Raw genomic sequence first — 24399 nt, 5'->3', positions numbered from 1 at the left:
AAGCAGAATAGGAGACCAATAATAGATCCCAATTCCCTAGAATTGAGTTCAGTTCTTGTTGATTGATAGGAGACTTTATAATGATGTGAAAATATTTTTTCTTTTGCTTTTTTATTTGTTGGGTTTTTAACTGCCCAGTCTAACATTCATCCCTGAGGTTTCCTAATGGTCTCATGTCCAGATCCGACTTTATTTATCTTTTAAAAATTCAGCCAAGATATATACAAGTTGTTTTTTTAAACTAGATTTTCAACATGTAGAGGCCTATTTATCTGTTCCGATATTGATCTTGTGTTCCTGGCAACTTCAGTTTTTGATAAATACATTGAAAACTCAACATTTGCAAATGTTTAGATAAGTAACATGGATTTGTGGTGATGTTAATGTCCGTCCCCCCCTTAACTTTTAATATCCGGTAACTGGAAACTGATAGCAGTCATTGAGATGATATGTGTGTGTATGCAATATGTAATTGCTTTGTAATGATAGTACTGCACTGTGGTGTAGTAGTTATGGTGTATTAGTAGAACCAGGTGATGCTGATTCCAGTCCACCTTCAACCATGGAAATTCCTTGGGTAACTTGGTCAATCAGCCAAGCCTACCTCACAGGGTTGTTGTAGGGAAAAATCAGAGAAGGGGTGATGTGTAATTTTCCTTGAGTACCATCAGGAAAAACAAGGTATAAAACCAAGAAAGAAATCTGTTCAGGTAATGCTGTACCTTATAGCCTGGATCAGGGGTCTCCAACACCCGTGGCCTCCGGGCCCACTTCATGCTAGAAACTGGGCCAAGTAAACAAGCAAAGCCCCATCTGTGGGATGTAAGCAGCACTCAAAACCATGCCCCCTCCAGTCCACGGAAAAACCTTTCTCCACGGAACCAGTCTTTGGTGCTCAAGAAGTCTCTGACCTAAGATGAAAATGCACAAGGATTAATTTACTGATTGTCTCCCCTGTCAGAGATTAATGAGGGCAACTAGTTCTATTAAACCCATTGATTGTGGAGATTGGCCAGAGGCAAAAGAAATAATGGGAACATTCTAGTTTAATGTTTTTCAATCTCAGTAACTTTCAATTCCCAGAATTCCACAGCCTCTAACAATGGATTTTCTGTTAGATTTTCTGTTCTAGGCAAACACTGGGTTTTTTTTGCCACAGCTCTGAGTATCAGCTGAGCGTAAATCAGTTTAAGCTGCTTTTATCTCATGTTTCTGTATAGAACATAAGAGAGCTGCGGCTTCACAGTCTTAATGTGGGTGTTAGAGGAGGTTGATTATTACTGTAGTGTTTGTGGTGGTATAGACTTGCATATTTGTGCTGAGGAGATGACCTCTCTCTCTTTTTTTTGGTAGAGATAAGATGTGGCTGTTAATAATCGCAGTGAGCTTGTTCCAAGGCCTGGTAAATTCAGCAATGCTTGACAGGAGAAAAAGTGATGTGAATCCAGAAACATCCATGAACATTGTAAGTTGTTACTATTATCACTTCAATTTCAGACTATTTCAGTGATTGGTACTGCATATTAAGTCTGTGGCCAATCTTTTCATGAAGTTTGATCTTCATTGAAAATTTGGACTGCAGAGGAAAAACACTCTGTTCTTAAGCAAATTTTCCCCAATTGGGAGCAGTTTAAAACAAGTAAAGCAAAACAATGCAATAAACTGCAGAATTTTTAAAGTGCTCAGTGGTGAGTTGAGTTCTTGTGAGATACATATCCAAACCGGCAAACATGTAGAAGGAGAGGGAGAGCCAAATGAAACAAAACGTTAAAAAATTATGATATTTATGTAGTTACTTACCAAATACATCTCAATTATATTAAACCAAAATATTTTTACAATCCCCAAGTCATGTCACAACTTTTGAGCATCCCTAATGTTTGGAAATTTCAAGTTGAAAAATTTGACCTGCCTCACTGGGGATGGTGTTAAAGGAGTTATCAGTATGGAGTTGTTCGGTTGCCACAAACAATCCAACTCTCCACGAATTACATTGACTCGTATCTAATGCCAACTTTGTACTATCCATTGATTGCCTAGGTTCTTATGAATAGGGTTCAACAATAAAATTTCTGAACTGCCACCTAATGTATGGTCCTGATTCTTTTCACCTGATTGAATGTTCCTGATTTTCTTTCTTTTTTTTTTTTAAGCAAATTTTATTAATTTCAAAGACAAACAAATCATCATCAACCATTACATATTTGAACCTTTTTCCATTATAAATTTTACAAGTCAGATAAAACCTTATTTTATACAATACAATTCTATTTTAAGCCATTTCCATATGAGCATAAAAATACCTCTTATCCAATTTCTCTTTACTTCTCTTTACTCTTATTCAATTTCGCTATTATTATTTCATCTATTTCTTTCTGACTTGGTTACCATTATTCTCATTCTGTATTTCTACAAGGTTTTATTAATACTCTCAAATACATAAACACACAACAAACAAACATATAAAAAATCTTTTAGGAAAGTAACTTGGCCCCAGGTACCTCTCTTTATATGGGCTTCAATTATATTCATGCTCATCTTACATATCATTACCTATTTTATTTACCATTCTATATCTTCTATATAAACTTCTCCACACATTTCACTCTTCATAATTCTATCTTATTTAATCCATCTTAATTTAAATCATTATATTTGTATCTTTTGCCCATTCTTTATTATCCCTCTATCTCATTCCTTATAATGAAAAAAAAAAAGAATTTCTCCTGAAATCACTAATCAGAGTATGATGCCTTTCTATCCTCCCCCTAAATTAATTAGATTAACATTTAAAATAACACCTAATACCCAATCTGATTCTGCTTGGTACATTCTATCTACTAATTTTTTTTAATAATAATAAAAACGGAGTAATAAATCCAAAATGATTAAATACATAGATAAATAATAAATCTAAATATTAAATTATAACATTCCCATTGCCTTTTCAAAAAACAAATGCTACTATAATAGTTTTATAATAACATCAATACCATAGTCATATTAAACTCTTTAATTAAAACTCAATATTCTAAACATTCCCTTTAATATTTTATTAAATTTTAAAATCAATCATTATTAAACATTTCAGCATTTTAATTTCTTATTAACTCTTAAGCCATTCTAATTTTCTATTTCTAATACAGATGTTACAATACCATCTTATGTACCTTGCAAAATCTTTTTTAAGAAAATTGTACTTTACCCTTTGTCCCTAAAAAAAATTCCTCTTTTCCCATCTAATTTCAAAACTTTGTGGCTTTTCTCCGCCTTTCCCCTTTCTTTCTTCCCCCACCAAATCTTCCTACCCCCCCTTCTTCTAGCCTCTGCCTTGCTGGCATCCCTTCTCTGTTGTGTTCCCTTTTTCTTTTGTTTACTATCATTATATTTATTTTGCATCTTATTTTTCTCTTTCTTGAATGTTTTTTTAGATCTTAAGTCCTTCATTTTCCTCGCTTTCTTCCTTCCTTCTTTCTTAGTTAAATTTTGGGATTCATTAAAGATGGCGTCTTCGTCTTCTTGTTGTTGTTCTTCTGCCTCCATCTGTTGTATTGTTTGTTGATAGTTAACCAGCGCCATTTCTAAAAAAAGGAAGGCTTTTTCCATACCATCTTTACCGTCTGTTTTTATTTGCTCATATTCTTCCCTCAGTTCCTCAAAAGAAAAAGCCATTATAGATCTTTTCTTTTCTTTTCTTTTTTCCCTCTTTCTTCTTACACCAACCAAGATATTTCAAAAAAATAAAAATAAAACAATCCCAAAATCCTCAATCAATCCAAGCCAAGACAAAATTCTCCCTTTCTCTTCCAGGGGTAGTATCAGACAAAAGAAAAAAGAAAATCCAAATCTGTATTTTAAAGCCTTATTGGAATTATATTTCTGTCTTCAAATCCTTAAGGCATCTCCTCCAACAAAATCAAACCAGATGAATATATTTTTTGTCCTCTCCCTTCCGACTTATCCCATAAAGCTAGTTTTACCTGAAAAAAAAAACAGGTTTCTCAATATCCACTTATTAATTCCGTCGGGAGGGAGAGTAAACTTTCCTTTCAGCACCTCAAAATTGCCGCTTATTTTCTCTTGTGGAAAGAATCATCCAAAAAGCCATCATTTCCAGGAATTATATTAAATGTATCTTAGAGTCCTGGATCAACCAAGAAAACTTTCACTCTCAAAAGCTTTCTCCTCTTCCTCCTGCGCATACTTGCCCAGCTGCCGGCTTCTTTGTGGCGGCCATTGCGGACCGCCGCTGCACCGTCTTGGGAAAAGGGGGTTCTGCCGGCTGGGGAGGGGGTCTGCAACACCCCCAAACCCCTCTCCGGATCCCCCTATCTTCAGCTACCCCTGCAGGATAGCCTAGCTCCGGACCCGTCCGGATCGGAGCACCAAAAGCGGCTAGCGCGGCAGGGATCGCTCAGAGTCGCAAATCCCTGTTGCTCGCGAAGCCGACAAACCGGAAGTCCCCTGATTGAATGTTCCTGATTTTCATTGTAAGCCAAAAGTCAGCGTGTTTACCATGGATGTGATTGGATGTACATATGACTCCCACTGTATCTGTCTTGTACAATAGGTACATAGAGTGACATTTGGACACTGCCTCTCGGCAGTTGCTAAACATTAGTCAAATACAGAGATGAATTGCTTCAGCTTTATTGCTTAGTTTTTCTTCAACAATCATATGACGTAGCTGATTTACATATTAATACAACTTTTTAATATTCCATTTAAAAAATACTTTGTGATTTCTCCCCATCCTTTTGTACATTGAACTTGCTGTTTTATGTATTTTTAGATAAGTGAAATAAACTTTCTAGGCCTGTGTTTTCCAACCTCTCTAGATATTTTGAGAGAGCAGAAAGATGGAAATTAGCCCTAAAATGTAAGGTGGTCTAATTACAAGCTTGCTCCAAACAGAAGGAAAAAAATTCTACCAGATTATATTTTCTTGAAACCAATAAAGGGTAAATCTGGAAAAAGTACAAAAATAATTGTTTATGTTTATCACTTGCTTTACAAAGGACAATTCTAGAAGAAAACCAAGAAAATAAATAATTGAATTAAATCTAATGGACAGCTTTCTGAAATAAAGGACTGGGTTGTTGTTTTTTTATAATAAGGACACATGGACAATGCACATGTGCAATGTGGCCAGAGTGCACACAGAAAGTTTAAGATGGTGGCATGATAATGTGGTTGAAGGTCCCACCCAACATACAGTACACATAAAAACAGTCCGTGCTTTGTTCATATTGTCATAGCCACCTTCTCGTGGATCTGCAGAAACACCTGAATTTAACTTTGTCTTTTGCATTGACATCCTACCAATTGCCATCCTTAACCCTCCATAACCATTAAGGTTGATCGCCAAAATGTTATTTACCCCAATTGCTAAGCTTTAAAGAAAAGGTTTTCAAAGAAGGAGCTAAAACAGGGTCCCCAACCGCCGGTCCGCGGACCGGCGATACCGGCATGGAACAACCCTTACCGGGCCGCTGGTTGCTGGGCGCCGCCATCTTTTTGGTAAAAAGCGCTTCTGGTGAGCTTTTCCGGTAGAAAGCTCACCGGGCGCTGTTTCGTCATAAAAGATGGCGGCGCCAGTGCTCGTGAGCTTTTCCGGGTAGAAAGCCATTTCTACCCGAAAAAGCTCACCAGAAGCGCTGGCGCCGCCATCTTTTATGACGAACAGCGCTTCCGACGCGTCACCGGAAGCGCCTTTTCGTCATAAAGATGGCGGCGCCCAGTTGACGCCTGATACCGGGCGCGGCGCCCAGCTGATGTCGGAACCGGGCGCGGCGTCGAAAAGGTTGGGGATCCCTGAGCTAAAACCTTCCAGTACTAAAATAAGGCTGGGGGAAATAGTTTATTAAAGCATTGGAGTCGGATACCTGGTTAGATTTTCTCCAGTTTGTGTGAAGGGTTGACTTCTGATTCCTGATTTTAATTCATATATACTTTGCCTTTATTAATGTGGCTAACTTAAAAAAATGAATTAAAATGACAGACTCTATTGAGTTAAGAAGAGACTATAATATTGCTACTGAAATTAACAAAAGCCCTGCCTAAAAAGGGCAGCTTTGGCCTAGTGGTTAAGACACCAATTTAGAAACCAGTAGACCGAGTTCTAGTCCTGCTTTTGGCATGAAAGCTGGATGGGTGACTTTGGGCCAGTCTCTTTTCTCAGCCCAACCCATTCACAGAGTTATGATTGTGGGGAAGATAGGATGAGAAGGGAGTATAAAGGTACGTTTGTTGCGTTGAGTTACTTATAAAAATAATAAAGATGGAATAAAAATAAATAAAAAGTTTTCAGGTTTCCTCCATGTTGAATGAATGAAGATCAGTGCCATTGATTAGAAATTCACCTTCCAGAGAAACTACTATATTATTGGTACATCTCTACATCTACAGATCTTAATAGTTGGGTTGCTTCAAAGAGTAGTAGTAATAATACTTAAAGAGGGCTGTAAAGCACTGTGTATCAGTATATAAGGCTACGTGTTATTGTAAGCACTGGGCAAGCAGTCCAGATCTTTTCAGTATAGACATTTTGTAGAGTAGTTGTCACATTTGGCACCAGTAGTTACTTTTGAATGCTTTTCAAGGGTGGTTCTTCTTACGGTAATACAGAAAATACGTTTGTATGTATTCATGGCTATCCATGATATCTGTGTCGATCAGTAGCAATAGAGTAATAATAGTGGTCAAGTGTGAATCGCTTTTGAACCAGTTAACCACTTATCACTATTCAACTTACCAAAGAACTGGGGGGAGGGATTGATGAGAATTCAGACATTCCAAGAATAGACCGTGTAAGCCGAGACACACCAAGGTCACTACTGCAGGTGTCCGACAAAGACAAAACAAAATCCTTATTCATTATTGGACAGTGTGATCATGATGGGTGGGAGGAAGGGAAATCCAATGTTTACCTATGCAGCGTTGCACGGGGAAAAAACATAGAGAGCAGGTTTTAATTCCTCAGTGCCAAAATGGTGTACTCAAAAGTTTCACTTTGGGAATTTTGAAGTTTCCGAGAGTGCTTGGGTTTTTTGGGTCTGCTAGTTGGACTATTGACAGTAGCATTCCATGTAAAGCACCAAATACTCTCTGGGCAGTTCACAATGGCAGCATATTGCCCTCAACATTCTGGGTCCTCATTTTCCGACCTTGGAAGTATGGAAGCCTGAGTCAACCTTGAACTCTGTCAGGATTTACCACATTCAAACCACAAGTAGGTATATAGAGTGGCATTTGGGCGTTACTTCTTTGCAGTTGCTAAACCATTGTTAAGCAACTATGAACACTGAAGCAGGTTGATAGTTGCCCTAGTTAAGGATCATATACAAAGATGAATTGTGGTCATCTGACAGTTACAGCAATAACTGTAATATTAAATGGACTTTTTTATGTTTACCATAAAACCTTTGTGACTTTTTTTTCATCCTTTGATATATAGAATTTGCTTTTTAAATGATGTGTGTTTCGATAAGAGAAATAAAATATCTAGGCCAGCCTTTTTCAGCCTCTGTAGATATTTTAAGCCAACAAACTTCAAAATTCCTGGCTAGCGTTGCTAAAAGTACTAGGAATACTAGGAATAGCGGTCCAAAACATTGTGAGAACATTAAATGGGTGAAGGCTGGCCTAGGCACTTTAGAATAACTGAATAATGAACAACACTATCTTTGATTTGTTTCTCTTTTAGAGTGAAATTATTTTATTCAGAGGATATCCCAGTGAGGAATATGAGGTGGTGACAGATGATGGATATTACCTAAGTATTAATAGAATTCCTTATGGGAAAATAAGTCAGAAAACCAAGGGTGAGTATATGTTTGTAAACAGATAATATATTATGAAAGTATATAAATCACTTATAAATATTGTCTGTCCTTGTTAAAGTGATTGTTTCCTATTTCCAATATATTTTAATTTGTTTAATTACTCTGCTCAGTTCAGTAAGGGCATTAGTCCAAGAGATTCTTGTGAACTGTTAAAATGGAATGGCCAGAATTTTACTTAGTGCTGATCTTTGTGCCTAACAGAGCCCTATGCAGAACGATATAACAGGGCCTTCTAGATCTAGGGCTAACCAATTACATGTTGGGTATAAATCATATAAAAACTTCTTCAAAAAGGAAGCTGTGATACTGTATGATGGGCAGCATTTTGATCATCTGTTAAATTCAAACACTGCAACCATTAAAATCCTGTTCATTTATCTAGCTGACTAAACACAAAAGGAGAGACAATCTGTATATTATATAACTCTTGTTGCAAATCTTGTTGTCACGGCCCTTAACTGGACCAAACAGTGCATCACAAGGCAACAATTTTTGAACCAAGATACCTCAAATGGGCTAACTTAGAGAACATTAAAATAAAAGAAAGAAGCAGGAAAAATTACTCTGGGACTGTTTGATGATCTTGGCAGAAACTTAAATTTATGGATATTGGACTATCTGATGAATCTGAGAAAAACTATCAAACACACTGATCAAATTAAATTACTGGACAGTCGGTTTGGACTTAAAGAGTAAAGAAAGAGATGTGAAGAAGTGTCTAAAAATGATAGAACTTTTTTTGGAATTAAAAATGGAACTAAAAACATAAAAGAAATGTTGCATGAAAGAGGTGAATCGTGCTGTCCTGCCTTACAATAATTAGAAATGGCAATTCTGGAGTATGAAGAACAACAAGGAGTGCCAGAAGGGGAGGAGCTGATTAAAGAAGAGGCCATCTTCAATGAACAATTGGAGCAACGAACATTAAAGCAAAGGGAGAAAAGAATGGGAATTAAAACTTGGAGATTTGAGGAGGCAACCAAAAAGAGGAATGTTTTGAAAGCCAAACAAAGTTGCTGCTTTCCTTGCGTGCAGACAAAAGCAGAAGAAGAAAGACGTGGAAAAAAGCAGCCCGGTGGCCAGGTGAGGCGCGCGGGGTGAGTGGGGCAAGTTCCCCCCTCTGCCCTTTCCCCCCTCTCCTCACTACCTCGTCTTGTTCGCAGTGCAAGCAACGCAAGCCTTGTGTTCCCACAGGCATCTGAGTGGCGCAGCCTTGTGTTCCCGTGCAGCCTGGATTAAGTGCTTTGGGCAGTGCTTTGGGGTTGACATTTCTCTGTGGACCACCAAAATTTTCTCACGAACCACCAGTGGTTCCAGGTCCACTGGTTGGCGATCCCTGGTCTAGGCAACAGATTTAATCAAAAGAAGGACTAGGGGTGACATAATAGCAGTATTTCAATATCTTTGGAGTTGCCACAAAGAAGGTCAAGCTATTCTCCAAAGCACCTGAAGGCAGGACAAAGAAACAATGGATGGAAACTAATCAAGGAGAGAAGCAACCTAGAACTACGGAGAAATTTCCTGTGGAATATCGGTGGAGCAACTTGCCTCAGGAAGTTGTGAATGCTCCAACTCTGGAAGTTTTTAACAAGAGATTGGACAACCATTTGCCTGAAGTGGTAGAGAGTTTCCTGCCTGAGCAGGGGGTGGACTAGAAGACCTCCACGGTCCCTTCCAACTCTGTTATTCTATTCTAGATAATGAGATGGGTGGCCTATGAATGGCTGGCATATAAATTTAGTAAAAAAATAATAATTCTGCTATTGCTACCATAATGCTTCAAATTGCAAGGTCTCTCAGTTTTCCAAAGGTGTGGCAAATAAAACAAATGTAACCCAGCAGGAAACCTCCGTTCTTGTTTTTGAGGTTGGATACCTCCACAGTGATGTGAAGCCTTGGGGCCAGTTTGGCTTCTTGAGATTTCCTGCTTCTCTGTTCAATATAAAAAGCAGGCCCCTCCACCACCACCACCCACCCATCACCAATTCTTTTCTATGAGGTCATTTGCAACCATCTCAGCAGTTACTCAACTTTTACACCAAGGTAGAAATGAGTGCATTTGAATGCTGAGCTCAGTCTTCTATTTTTATTCCTATAGTTTCTTAAAAATAGAGGAAATGGCAGCTTTAATAGGGGAATTATCTTTGCTGAATGTGGAAAAGGAGAACGTAAAGGGAAGATTCATCTGTTTAGATACTTTAACTTCCTGATATTTCCTGTGGGAAGAATTATTGGCCTAAAATTTACATTGATCATCTATGGAATGAGCCCCCCCCCTTAAAAAATAATAATAATAAAAAAGAAAGATCTGAATGGGTCCTACTATGCTGGTGGTTTCCTTAATTTTTTATTACTTTAAAATAATAGAAAAAGAGGAAAAAATAAAAGAAAATGCAAAAATATATAGTGTACATTATCAGAAAAAGTATATAACAAGTACTTAAAAAGTGAAAAGAATAGAACAGGAAATTTAAAAAAAATAAAGTAATTACAACAGTAGCAATTACACTTTTCTATATAATTATCTAAACAAATAGTCATATATGTATTACACTTGTATAATTACCATGCTTTGTACACTGCACTTGGTACAAGTGTACTGCACTTTGTACACTGCACTTTGTACAAGTGAGCCCCATATTTCATTATATTTATCCATACAAAGTCTACATTGATAGGCAGTCTTCTCATAAGTAGTGAGTGTAGTCAGGTCTTCAATCTATTGAGTAAATGAGGAAATATATTTATTTTTCCATCCTTGCAGTAATAAGGGCATGGAGAATCCATTTAGTTATCCAGTTGTCACATTCCATGAATAGATGTGCTGAAGTCATCAACATTAAAACATTAGCACCAATTGTTGGCTTCCAGTACATATATTTAAAATTTGAGAATAGGTACTTTTGATGATATTGCTCCAGATTTGGAAAATTGAATTCTCCCTCATTAATTGGTACTTGCATCTTGTGTAAATATATTCTTGGAATTGAAGAACCCCATAATTTTTTTCTAAAAAAAGAATGTATTTTCTGAAAATATTTCCCATATATTTGAACAGGAATTCCTCTCAGGACATAAATTAATTTGGGAATAATGTTTATTTTGTCAGCATTCCCCATTCTCCAAAGGATGAATCCCATCTATCCATATCTTACTAAACCTCTTTTTACATTTGATTTATATTACATGTTACCAAGTTACATCTTTCCGTATAGGCATACCAAAATATTTAATGGAGTCAGTACAAATATGAAATTGTTATTTCTTAAATAGAAGGGTAACTACATTTATCAATTTCAACAATCACAATTAGAACTAGTTAATATATTATCCTGCTACTTTACTAAGGCATCTATCATTAGCATCAACACTGGAATAGCATGTTTAGAATTAAGCAAAAGAATATAATCTGCAAATAAAATCAGTTCATTTTTTTATTATTTTATTTTTTAAAACATTTAAAGATTTTTTTTTTAGTTTTCTTTAACCTGTTATGTATTTTTTCTTTTTCTTAAAAAAATTCTTCTGTAGCCCACTCTCCTTGTCCTTCCACACTCAGGGTGATTGATTGATATGTTCAGCTGAATTATGTAGCGTGGTGAGGGGCCAAAGAATTGGCTCTTCACCCAGGCGCCCTTTAAACTTTGGTTGTTTTTGTTGTTGATGTTTCCACCTGGTTTGTTATTCTGCCATTCCTACCCCCTTTTATCCTTGTCATTTTTATTATCATATTTTACATTTTTTATTTAGCATATGCTGACAGCATGACAGAAGAGAAGTAAACAATATACACAGTCCACATAATGGTATATACAACTTCTATGGAGATTCGGCAGAGGCCTCATAGCTGGATGTCCAATCCAGTTATCCATGGGCAATCTTGCATAATATGTTTAATATTGCGCAATGTTGGCTCCAGAATCACAACAAGGGGAATCTTTCCACTGATTGGCAGACGGGTGGTCTCAACGATGTCACGTTGTCGTCATATGATGTTTTTTGATGTTTTTTCCCTTCACGGAGCTGGAGTGGGTGTAGCCTGCATGTGATGCATCTGGCCCACTGGCTGCTCGTTTGACAGCCCTGGGGTAGAGTCACTTCTTCCAGTATCACACCTAATTCTGTTCAGTTTCAACCAGACAGAACGAGGCAGGTCAAAATCAGGTGGTTTGTTAGACGGATTGTGAATGGTCAGGCCACAAGAAGGTACCTTTGTTTTAATTTAGCGGTCCTCCTACCTTTTGGGCACCAAGGACCGGTTCCTTGGAGAGAGGTTTTTCCTCTGAGCGGAGGGGGCGTGGTTTCACATGCTTGCATCCCGTGAATGGGGCTTCGCTTGTGTGCATGGCCTAGTTTCTGGCATGCCAGTGTCAGTCAATGGACCGGTGAATGGGGACCCCTGTTTTAAATCATTTGTAAACCACTCAGAGTTGCTGGGAGTCGGACGGCATATAAATATGTGAACCTAATCACACATGCATGAATTCTCCTCTTGAGAACCTCTTTGAAGAGATTCCATTAGGATCAATGTATTTATGCATGGAATCTGCTGTCGTTCAAAGAAAGGCATTTGTACAAACGGCTGTGGAATGAACTTTCTTGCCTTAGGAGAGGATGCTGTAGTTCTGCTTCTAACTATGTGTGAAATGCTTCCCTTTCAGAACCAAAGCCAGCTGTGTTTCTCCAACATGGCTTTCTTGCTGATGGCAGTAACTGGGTGACCAACCTAGACTACAACAGCCTGGGTTTTGCGCTAGCTGATGCTGGTTTTGATGTTTGGTTAGGGAACAGCAGAGGCAACACCTGGTCCCGAAAACACATCAACTATACCACAAAGCAAAAAGAATTCTGGATGTTCAGGTAGACAAATTTGCTAAACGTTAGGAACTGTTTGGTTTTGCCCCTCTACCTATCCCTTTCTTTCTGCTATATGGATGAAACTGTCTATGACTTCTTTACCAAATCCATAATATGTAAACTGACCTTTTTATATTCATTAAGAACATTGCTAATTACATTTTTGTCCTGGCACTTTCCCAAAGCTGACCTTTTTTTAAAAAGAAAAGTCTATAAAGAGACTTTCTCTTTATAACCCTCCAGGTTTACCAAAAAGAAAAAAAAAGTTGCAGAAAGGAAGGGAAAATGCTGAAAGAAAGAGCTAAGCAGGCTGATTGGGCAATTCTAGGAGCTGAACTGCAGAAATCTTAAAAGTTATTGAGGTTGAGAAACACTGGATTAAAAGACCTAGATTCCAGATGATCCCCAGCTATAAAAGATCAGTGGATATTTTTGAGCCAGTTGCTGTTTCTTAGCATAGATATCAAAGTTGTTGTGGTTCAGAAAAATGGGAAGAGTGAATGGTGTGTAGGCCAGTTTGAGCTCCCGAAGGTGGAATATATAAATGAAATAAAGGAGAGTGCATGACATATATAATAAAACAAGTAAGTAAAGAGAGACACACCCACACACCTAAACACCCATTTCATATGCTTATATTCTTCTGGGTAGGTTGCAGGAATTTTAGAAGCAAACTATGGAATCATTGGAAGACTATATAAATAAAAATAACAGTGGTATAAAATTGGTCATGATTCTTGAAAGCTCTTTTGCAGAATGCAGAGAGATTTCTCAAATACACTTATTGTTGTTGCTAACGTTAATTGCATTTTATAGTTATTTCATCTTTAACGTAGTCTTTTAAAACAAGCCACATCTTCAGTGTAAGGAAAGAAGCTAAACCAGAAGTGTCTTGATAGGTCAGTAAAGGACTCGTGAACCCTAATATGACTTGAACCCTGGTATCTTTCCATCACATTGACTGGATATCATTGTGTGGCATCTTGGATAATATCAGTGGAACAACTTGCCTCCAGAAGTTGTAAATGCTCCAACACTGGAAGTTTTTAAGAAGAGATTGTATAACCATTTGTCTGAAGTGGTGTAAGGTTTCCTGCCTAAGCAGGGGGTTGGACTAGAAGACCTCCAGGTTCCCTTCCAGCTCTGTTCTTCTATTCTAATATGGATCCCACTTCTTTATGTTATGTGTAAATCTGATGGATTCCCCTCTCCTCTTTAGTTTTGATGAAATGGCTAAGTATGACCTTCCTGCTTCAATAAATTTTGTCTTGAACAAAACTGGTCAGGAGCAACTCTTCTACGTTGGTCATTCTCAAGGCACCACCATAGGTAAGTTAACAAACTAGGTTGCGTAAATAACATTGGTAATTTTAATAGCTACATAGGTGAAGCTGAATTTCATAATGCTTAATGATAAAAAATAATTACGCCAAATACAGGTAAATAGTCTTAATCAGTATTCCTAAATTGATGTTTTGAAGATGAGTTATGACTTTAGCTTGTGGAATGTCTAATCTGAAGGGTATTAGCTTAGGAAAGACATATTTTAAATAATGGAAAGTATGAAAATTTGAATGAAGACTTTAGAGTTTTGAAGTCACTCTGGATTGAATTAAGATGTCTTGGACCAAATGAACATCCCAATTTCAATTGAACTCTATAAAAGGATATGTGGAATACAGTGTGTCTGCACAATGGATTAAATCTTCCTCCTGGTTTGTTGCCTGCTTAATTTAAAAATGGCATACCCTAGGTAACACAGCCGTTGCCTGTGGAAAAAAGAAATCAAGTTTTTTTCAGCATAGCAAAAGAGGCTTTTATATCAAATTTCAGAGTGTTTAATTATTTTGAAAGCTGCTTTGGTTTTATAAAGAAAAATGGATGAAAGAATTCTTCAGGCACAGAGAAAGTCCCCTTTGGCTTAATGATGCTGGCCATAAATATTGAAAATTATGAAAAATACGGTTGCTTTTGTGAAATATGCAACAGATTGTTTTCTTACTGATTTTGTTCAGCCGCATAGTTTAAGTTCTATTAATGTCTTTTGTGTTTCTCCTTCTTCCAGGTTTCATAGCATTTTCAGCTTTTCCAGAATTGGCAAAAAAGATAAACATATTTTTTGGATTGGCACCCATTATGAATCTGCAGTTTTCATCCAGTGCTATGATCAAACTTGGAGAGCTTCCCGAATTGCTATTTAAAGTACGTGTTTTGTTTAAAATATTTGCTTGAACCACAAAGTGCAGCTGTTAGGTGATGCAGCTGAATACTACATTTCTTCTTGTACATACTTGAACAAAAGACCGACATGCCTTTGAACAAAAGTCTCAACAAGGAACTCAGTTTTAAACAAACACTACCTGTGTGTGATTTGAGATGTTCTGGGCCATCATAAATGATGGCTGTCTATTCTGCTTCCTCCTCTTTTCCTTCCATAGCGGGGAAGAGTGAGATTGAGCCAATAGAGACAGTAAGTGGCCCAAAGTTACTTTTTAACGATGTCCATTACCCCTCTCTCCGAAATTATTGAAAGCTGCCCAGCAGAGGTGTTGAAAGGAAAGAAAAAGCACCAAAACATTCATGTACGATCATGTACCATTTCTGACAAGTAGCTATACAATGTCTTCTTGAAAGCCTCCAGTGATGAAGCTCCCACAACTTCCGAAGGGAAGCTGTTCCATTGCGTGATTGTTCTCACTTGTCAGAAAGTTTCTCCTTATTTCCAGGTTGAATCTCTCCTTGTTAAGTTTCCATCCACTATTCCTTGTCTGGCCTACAGGCGCTTTGGAAAATAGCTTGACCCCTTGCTCCCTGTGGCAGCCCCTCAAATATTGGAACACTGCTATCATGTCTGCCCTGGTCCTTCTCTTCACTAGACTAGCCAAGCCCAGTTCCTGTAACTGTTCTTCATATGTTTTAGTCTCCAGTCCCCTAATCATCTTGGTTGCTCTTCTCTGCACTTTTTCTAGAGTCTCAACATCTTTTTTATAGTGTGGTGACTTACTTTCACCACACTATACAAAATTACTTTCTTGGCCTTGTTGCTTGCGGGCACCTTGTTGTGCACAATCTTAAAATGAGCATAAAGTGGGGAAAATCCCAATTTAAGCAACATGTGAAGTACTATAGATTAGATTTCACTTTGGATGGATTTGTATTTGAAAAATAAAAGTTGAAAGTAGTTCTTCTGATTATCAGTCTCAGTTTACAGGTAGATCTCAACTTATCACCTTTTACTGTTGAAAGTTAACAATGGCACTGAAAAAAGTAATTTATGACCATTTTTCATACTTGCCATCGTTGCTGCATCCCTCTGGGACACATGTTCAAAAATTCAGATGCTTGGCAACTGACCCATATTTACGACCGTTGCAGTGTCCTGAGGTCACATGATCTTCTGACAAGCAAAGTCAATGGGGAAACCAGATTCACTTAACAATACTGTTATTAACGTAACATCTGACTCATATTTATGACCGTTGCAGTGTCCTGAGGTCATGTGATCACCTTTTGTGACCTTCTGACAAGCAAAGTCAATGGGGAAACCAGATTCACTTAACACTTAACTAACGTAACATTTGCAGTGATTCACTTAATAACAGTGGCAAGAAAGGTTGTAAAATGGGGCAAAACTCACTTAACAATTGGCTCAATTGTAGTGGTAAGTGTATTCTTCTGGTGCAGACAAAAGCTTATAAGCCCTGTGTTAGGCTAACCCAAAGCTTGCATAGATAAAATTAAAAAATGAAATGGTGTGACCTACTTTCAGAGGACTTGTTCCACATTGCACACTCCGGGTTTCTGCGTGTTGTTTGATTAAACATTAGCCAATAACCCAGCATTGCCCGGGTATTTATTTATCCCAATCCTGTATTAGACAGAAAAATGCTGTTGTCAGGCCTCACGGTGTTGTACTGTTCCTGCATGTCTAGATGTAATAGCTCTATCTCTCTTATCCTTTAGTCGGGCCTTACGCTGCTGTACTGTCTCTGAAGTTCTAGGTGTAGTAGCTCTCTCGTGGAGCGTCGCAAGTCTTCTATTCCTCCCCTCGGGAGTTTCTTTTCTATGCTGGTGTTTCATTTTTGTAGCGTTTGATTGCACTTGGGCAATCGCCTGATGTTTCGTTGGAGGGCTGAGAGGGAGCCCCCTTGTGGAGTACTGTGAAGCCGTTACCATGGCAAGTCCACTGTGCTGTACAGTAGAATCCATTTTAAGGCACACATCCCCCAAGGGGTGTTAGGGGTGTCTTACCCCCACAGTATTTGTTTCCAGAGGGTAAGTCATCTGCCTACCACGTTTGGTTGAAATTGCTCGAGACGTTCCAGAGTTATGTTGGAACACACACACACACACACACACATTTTTATAGATATACACTGCTCAAAAAATAAATAAAGGGAACACAAAAATAAGACATCCTAGATCTGAATGAATGAAATATTCTTACTAAATACTTTGTTCATTACATAGTTGAATGTGCTGACAACAAAATCACACAAAAATTATCAATGGAAATCAAATTTAACAACCCATGGAGGTCTGGATTTTGAGTTACACTCAGAATTAAAGTGGGAAAAAAACACTACAGGCTGATCCAACTTTGATGTAATGTCCTTAAAACAAGTCAAAATGAGGCTCAGTGTGGCCTCCACGTGCCTGTATGACCTCTCTGCAATGCCTGGGCATGCTCCTCATGAGGTGGCGGATGGTCTCCTGAGGGATCTCCTCTCACACCAGGGAGGAGGGATCCTGAGGGATCTCCTCCCACAGTCTGTAGTGCAACGTGGCATTGGTGGATGGAGCGAGACATGATGTCCCAGATGTGCTCAATTGGATTCAGGACTGGGGAACGGGTGGGCCAATCCATAGCATCAATGCCTTTGTCTTGCAGAACTGCTGACACACTCCAGCCACATGAGGTCTAGCATTGTCTTGCATTAGGAGGAACCCAGGGCCAACCGCACCAGCATATAGTCTCACAAGGGGTCTGAGGTACCTAATAGCAGTCAGGCTACCTCTGGTGAGCACATGGAGGGCTGTGCAGCCCCCTAAAGAAATGCCACTCCACACCATTACTGACCCACTGCCAAACCAGTCATGCTGGAGGATGTTGCAGGCAGCAGAACATTCTCCACGGTGTCTCCATACCCTGTCAGGTCTGTCACATGTGCTCAGTGTGAACCTGCTTTCATCTGTGAAGAGCAAGGGCGCCAGTGGTGAATTTGCCAATCTTGGTGTTCTCTGGCAAATGCCAAACGTCCTGCATGATGTTGGGCTGTAAGCACAGCCCCCACCTGTGGACGTTGGGGCCCTCATACCACCCTCATGGAGTCTGTTTCTGACCGTTTGAGCAGCCACATGCACATTTGTGGCCCGCTGGAGGTCATTTTGCAGGGCTCTGGCAGTGCTCCTCCTGTCCCTCCTTGCACAAAGGTGGAGGTAGCGGTTCTGATGCTGGGTTGTTGCCCTCCTATGGCCTCCTCCATGTCTCCTGATGTACTGGCCTGTCTCCTGGTACCACCTCCATGCTCTGGACACTACGCTGACAGACACAGTAAACCTTGCCACAGCTCGCATTGATGTGCCATCCTGGATGAGCTGCACTACCTGAGCCACTTGTGTGGGTTGTAGACTCCGTCTCGTGCTACCACTAGAGTGAAAGCACCGCCAGCATTCAAAAGTGACCAAACCATCAGCCAGAAAGCATAGGAACTGAGAAGTGGTCTGTGATCACCACCTGCAGAACCACTCCTTTATTGGGGATGTCTTGCTAACTGCCTATGCTTTCCACCTGTTTTCTATTCCATTTGCACAACAGCATGTGGAATTGATTGTCAATCAGTGTTGCTACCTAAGTGGACAGTTTGATTTCACAGAAGTGTGATTTGGAGTTACATTGTGTTGTTTAAGTGTTCCCTTTATTTTTTTGAGCAGTGTAGATAGAACGAAGAAGATAGATTAAGGTTAAGTGGCATCCTCGGTAGTAACACTACTCCTGTAATGCAAAAAATCATCTTTGCTGCCAATATGCTGTAGCTTAATTATTGAACATGCCGTCGTAGGGAAAATTTTTACTCTGCCATGAAGTGCCATGAATTCAGTATGAAAACCATAGCAGGAAAATGGACCAATGCTTCTGCAGAATGTATCAAAGAAAATAGAGCTTGGTGATTCTGTAATGATAATGTTTAGCATTTAAACAATGTCCCCCAGTGCATTGGTTTGGCTCATTCTGCCAGATTGAGAAGGAGAGATGTTCAGTTGCTCCAAGTTCTATATTGAGTTGGTGCCTAGAAAATACTTGAATTGAGTGTTGTGTGTTTTACCTGTTCTTACTACTGAGAGGTTCTACTGCCAACTTCTTTGAAAAGATGAAGTGCCTATTCAGGTTGGAAAAAAGTAGTAGTTCATGATTGCCTTGGCAAAGGTCAAGAGATTTGATAGCTGTTTCAGTCTCACTGAAGAAGCCATGAAGATCCTGCCCACGTGGATTAATCTGCTGAAATTAGTCTGCTGAAAATTAATACAGAATACATTGCAGAAAATGTCCAGAGTGCCACCAAAAGCTCTATTAATAGTGAGCAATCATACGACTCTATTGTATATTAAATCAAACGTAATATTTTCTCTCTGTCTTGCTCTCAGCTTTTTTAGAATACGACTCCCTTCTATGATTCTCCCCCCCTGTGCTCCCCTCTCCCAAAAAATACAGGGCCCAGAATAATGGTTGAAAGTTACATCTTTCAGGTTATTGTTCAGTGTAATTTCAGTTCCTTCACATACAGTATTTTCTCAGTTCTGTAGCATTGGGACCAAGGTTGGGTGTTTGTTTTTTGTTCCACTGAATCATACAGTATTGAAACACATTTATTTTCCAAATTCAGCCTCAGTGTTTTGTAAATTTGGCAATAACATAGAATAATAGGGTTGAAAGAGACCTTAAAGCAGGTGTGTCAATCTCCTGGGCCGCGGGCTGGTTGTGTCATGCGCTGGCCATGGCCATCCCCGTTTTAGCAAAGGGAAAAGTGATACGCGCAGTGAGTTTGACACCTCTGCCTTAGAGGTTATTAGTCCAACCCCCACCCCTTGGCAGGAAATCCTACACCACTCTGGATAAATGGCTTCATAGTCTCTTCTTGAACACCTTCAGTGATGGAGCATCCTAAACTTCGGAAGGCAAGCTGTTCCACTGGTTAATTATTTTCACTTTCAGGAAATTTCTCCTTAGTGCTAGGATGGTTCTCTCTTTAATGATCTTCCACCCATTACTTATTGCCCATCCCTAGGATTCTAGGTTAATCATATTGAGAAGCATCCCTATTTTCCAGCAAAGTGACCTGTATCATTATACTATTCTTATTTTGGCAGGAAATATTTGGAACTAAGCAATTTTTACCCCAGAATGCGCTTATAAAATGGCTTGCTACCCACGTGTGCGACCGTGTTTTACTTGATGATCTTTGTGGCAACTTTTTCTTTCTCATGTGTGGATTTAATGAGAAAAACCTAAACATGGTAAGAGCGTGAATTAAATGCGTAAACTCTGTTTTGAAATGAAATGAATTAATCTGTAAATGTTTTTTAAAATAATACTGTGCATGTTATCAGACAGGCAAATACTCTTCTCTAAGCTTATATCTCATCTATTTGGTAATGAAAGACTGAGAATCATGGGCAGCTTAAGAATGGCACGATGGAGTCTCTCAAATTCTAAAGACTCCCTCAAGTAAAGTTGAACTGGTTTTTTTTTATTTTTTATAACAAAAACAACAAATAAAACCATCTTTCAATTGTACTGTGTGTCAGTTGGGTGCATATATCTTGGGCATATAATAATATTGGTATACATTTCTTATTGAGTTTACATTCATATTATGGTCAACATTATATATCCTCTTATATCATTATTACATTGTCATTAAGTTTTTATTTCAATTTCAAACTATCCTTAAAGGCAAATCCCAAATCGTACTAAATTATATTTATATTAAAGCTTATTCACAAATAATCAATTTTAGTATATCATTATTAATACAATATCCTTTAATTTCTTACTCTATTTTCTAGCCATCCATAGAATAACACCCAAATCTTATAGTACTCATTTTCTTCTTGTTCTCTAATTGCTAATGTTAATTACTCATTTCTGCACATTCCATTATTTTTTTAATCTCCTCCTCCTCCATTGGAATTTTCTCATTTTTTCAATTTTGAACAAATACAATTCTAGCTGCAGTTAATACATTAATATTCAAGTATGTTATTTCTTTACTATAGCTTTCAGGCAAAATCCCCAATAAAAATATCTCAGGTTTTAAGTCTATGTATCATTCTTTCCAACCATGTGTGTATTTTAGTCTAAAGTCTTTTAGCTTATGTGCATGTCCACATGTGGTAGTATGATCCAGGTATCTGATGACATTTCCAAAATTTCACTGATTTATCTTTAAACATCTTTGCTAGTCTTGGTGGGGTAGGTGCCACCTGTAAAACATCTTGTACAAATTCTCTTTATAGTCTGTTGACATTGTTAATTTATAATTTCTAGTCCATAATTTCGGCCATTTATCCAAATCTATGCAAATGGTTTTTTTCAGTTGCATAAATTAGTCTAGTTCATCCAAAAACTAGACAGATGAGCCCTTCTTAGCTTTTTCAAGATTAGCCAGGGTCAATTGCATTTGGACATGATGGGCAAATGTTAAGTTCTGGTGCATTTTTCCCTTTTAGATGAAATTTTAAAAAGAAGTAATTTATATACTTGGTTATAGATTTAACAAACCATTTCACTGTTGTTTTCAGAGCCGAATAGATGTATATTCCACACACTGCCCAGCTGGAACATCTGTCCAGAATATGCTTCATTGGACTCAGGTAGAGATGAAATTTCCAGGTTGATTGATTAATGCTTGCAGCAATGATGTTTAGGTTATTGGCTTGCATTGATGGGTCCTGATTCAAATGTTAGCTTTTACCTGTGTGGCAATTCTGCAGGTGCTCTTCTAGGAGTAAGACCAATTGAACTTTGGAGGTCTTACTTCTAAGGAAATTTCCCTCAACAGGAGGTGGATGTTAAGGTTACTCAGTGCCATTATTTGCACTAAATCCTGGATGCCTGCCAGGATGGGAAGACTTTGGAAAATATACACAGCTGTGTATTTTTCAAGGAATGGGCGGCTAACAAGTGTTACAGGAAAACTGCTACACCTGATTGTTTTCTCTTCCTACATATAATAAATGCCTCAGAGCAGAAAGGCAATAAATTGAATGAATGAATGAATGAATATTCTTGAAGGCATCCACACCTTTAAAAGTAACTTTATTTTTAAGGTTGTACGGTCTGGGGAAATGAGAGCATATGACTGGGGAAGCAGAAAGGAAAATATGGCTCATTATAAACAGGTAAGAATTTCCAGACACATTCGACCGCAGTATTATCAGATAACCAGTATACAGGTAGTCCTTGACCACAATTGAGCCCAGAATTTCTGATGTTATAAATGAGATAGTTGTTAAATGAATTTTGTTCCATTTTGACATTTCTTGCTACTGTTGTTAAATGAATCACAGTAGTTGGTTAAATTAGTAACATGGTTGTGATAAATCTGGCTTCCCTATTGACTTTGCTTGTCAGAAGGTCAGAAAAGGTGATCATGTGAACCCAGGACACTGGAAATGTCATAAATGTGAGTCAGTTGCAAAGTGTCTGAATTTTGATCATGTGACCATGATGCTGCTGCAATGGTTGTAAAAAACTGAAAAACTGCCATAGTCCCTTTTTTCAATCATGTCGTAACTTTGAATGGACACTAAACAAACTGTTACAAATCAAGGATAATGATGCTGCTTCTTTTGTTTTGTTTTCTTCTTTTTTTGCAAATATATAAATTTTCTTATGAATGGCCTTATCCTAAGGCAGTGATGAGGTGTCCCCCTCCTCCTGCATTTACAATTGTGCTTTCAGGGCAAAAAAAATATCCCCATTTGTATCTACTTTGGGACTTAATCATCTGTGGAAACCTGTTTCAAATGAAGTGGCTAAAATGAGTGCGTTGGAAGCTGATCTATTATCTACATGAAAAGAGTAGGGCCATCCTCATTTTCTTGGGTAGTGTTAGAAACCGTTCAGTTGCTGAAACTCCTGTAACCCCTTCCATTTTATCTGAATAAATCCTGGCATCTAAACTAAAACTTTCTCTCAGCCCAGGAATTCTCTACTTAGAATTCTTTTTATTCTATTTGCCCTAATTATGCTAGGGTACTGGAACTTAGGTACAGATTTTTAGTGTACTTTATATTAAGAAATTGAATTGTTTTTGTTGTGTTTTTTATTGTACATATGTGTGGTTTATTGTTTTGGTATTTTTACTGTTTTCATGCTTTACATAACTTGGAAATCAGCCCCCAAAACTTTAGTTATTGAGGAAATATGACAAATATTGATAAATTCCTGGAAAAATGGGAGGCCTTTGTTAAATACCCACATTTTTCCATCTATAAGATGCCCCCGTGTATAGGACACCCCCATGTTTCATGTAGGGTAAGCAAGCACACTACAAGCCATCACTATGCAGAACCCATCTTATTAGAGAGAGAGAGAGTAATACAACAAGAACAGGAAATGCATCACAGAAACAGTAGAGTTGAAACCTAGAGTGGCAATGTGATACAGGAAACAACTACAATAGAGAGGAATAATAGAGCTGCATATAAGGTAGAGGTTCGCGTGGCAGAGCTGGAGGATGGGGATTGGCCACGCCTTCTCACGGCCCCCTGTGTATAAGATGCCCCTCCATTTTCAAGTGAATATTTTAAAGAAAAAATAGTGTCTTATATATGGAAAAATATGGCAATTTGCCTCAGATGACATGTTGAACAGATCTGGAGATCCTCGGCTTTCCAGTTGTTACCAAACTACAACCTCAGCCAGTTTGCTCAGTGGTGACATCAGGATGAGAATCTCTTTGGATTTTTTTAAACTGTTATTTTTCCTTCTTTCTTAGCCAACACCACCTCCCTACAAAATGAAAGGAATGCTTGTTCCAACAGCTATGTGGACGGGTGGCCATGACTGGCTGGCAGACCCAAAGGACATTGCCATCTTAATGACTATGATCCCAAATTTGATATACCACAAGGAGATCCCAGACTGGGAACATCTGGATTTCATCTGGGGCCTTGACGCCCCCCAGCGCATGTTCAGAGATATGATTCAGATGATGCGGAAAGTTCAGTATGCCCGTTGATTACTTGAAGTTGTAATCCCAAAACACCGATGCAGTTGTGAAAAGGAAGTCTTGCTGTTTACATAGGTAATAAGTATTATTCCAACACAATCCTCCAAAACACACACTCCTTGTTTGCTTAAAATATGAAAGAAGCACTTGGTTCTCTAAACACAAATGATCCTGGAAGGCATTACAGAGTAGATTTCTTGCCTTAAAATCCTCCTGTGGATTTTAACGCTGCATCTCTCCGTAATATGGAGAGAAGAAATATTTTTATTCATTTCAATAGGAAAAGGCTTGTGAGGCAGTCTTCTTGAATTGTTGTCCTGGTTTTGGAAACAGATGCATGCATTATATTTTCTGGGACATCTGGAAGACTTGGGTGTTTTAGAGGGAGTGGGCATGTTAAACGCAACATCATGTGTAGCGGAGATTGTTCTCTTGGAAATAAATGATCTTTTATAATGAAA

At 38.4% G+C, this 24399-nt stretch overlaps 1 protein-coding gene across 2 annotated transcripts in view; it reads left to right on the top strand.

Annotated features, from left to right (window-relative positions):
• Nucleotides 1-24399, top strand: part of LOC113430077 (putative lysosomal acid lipase/cholesteryl ester hydrolase) — a 28972-nt gene extending 4573 nt beyond the window's left edge. For both annotated transcript variants that reach the window (XM_087964160.1, XM_087964162.1), the window contains exons 2-10: nucleotides 1354-1465; nucleotides 7706-7823; nucleotides 12506-12704; nucleotides 13921-14030; nucleotides 14767-14903; nucleotides 20070-20216; nucleotides 21504-21575; nucleotides 22032-22103; nucleotides 23705-24399. In XM_087964160.1, coding sequence (XP_087820286.1) covers nucleotides 1361-1465; nucleotides 7706-7823; nucleotides 12506-12704; nucleotides 13921-14030; nucleotides 14767-14903; nucleotides 20070-20216; nucleotides 21504-21575; nucleotides 22032-22103; nucleotides 23705-23947 — 1203 coding nt within the window. In that variant the 5' untranslated portion in view covers nucleotides 1354-1360 and the 3' untranslated portion in view covers nucleotides 23948-24399. The remainder of the gene's footprint in view (nucleotides 1-1353; nucleotides 1466-7705; nucleotides 7824-12505; nucleotides 12705-13920; nucleotides 14031-14766; nucleotides 14904-20069; nucleotides 20217-21503; nucleotides 21576-22031; nucleotides 22104-23704) is intronic.

This window comes from Notechis scutatus, chromosome 4 (assembly GCF_049901735.1).
Source record: "Notechis scutatus isolate UNSWTSFEM ecotype Mainland chromosome 4, rNotScu1.2, whole genome shotgun sequence".
Lineage (NCBI taxonomy): Eukaryota > Metazoa > Chordata > Lepidosauria > Squamata > Elapidae > Notechis > Notechis scutatus.
Note: the sequence above shows the minus strand (reverse complement) of the source record. Positions and strands in the feature narration are given on the sequence as shown.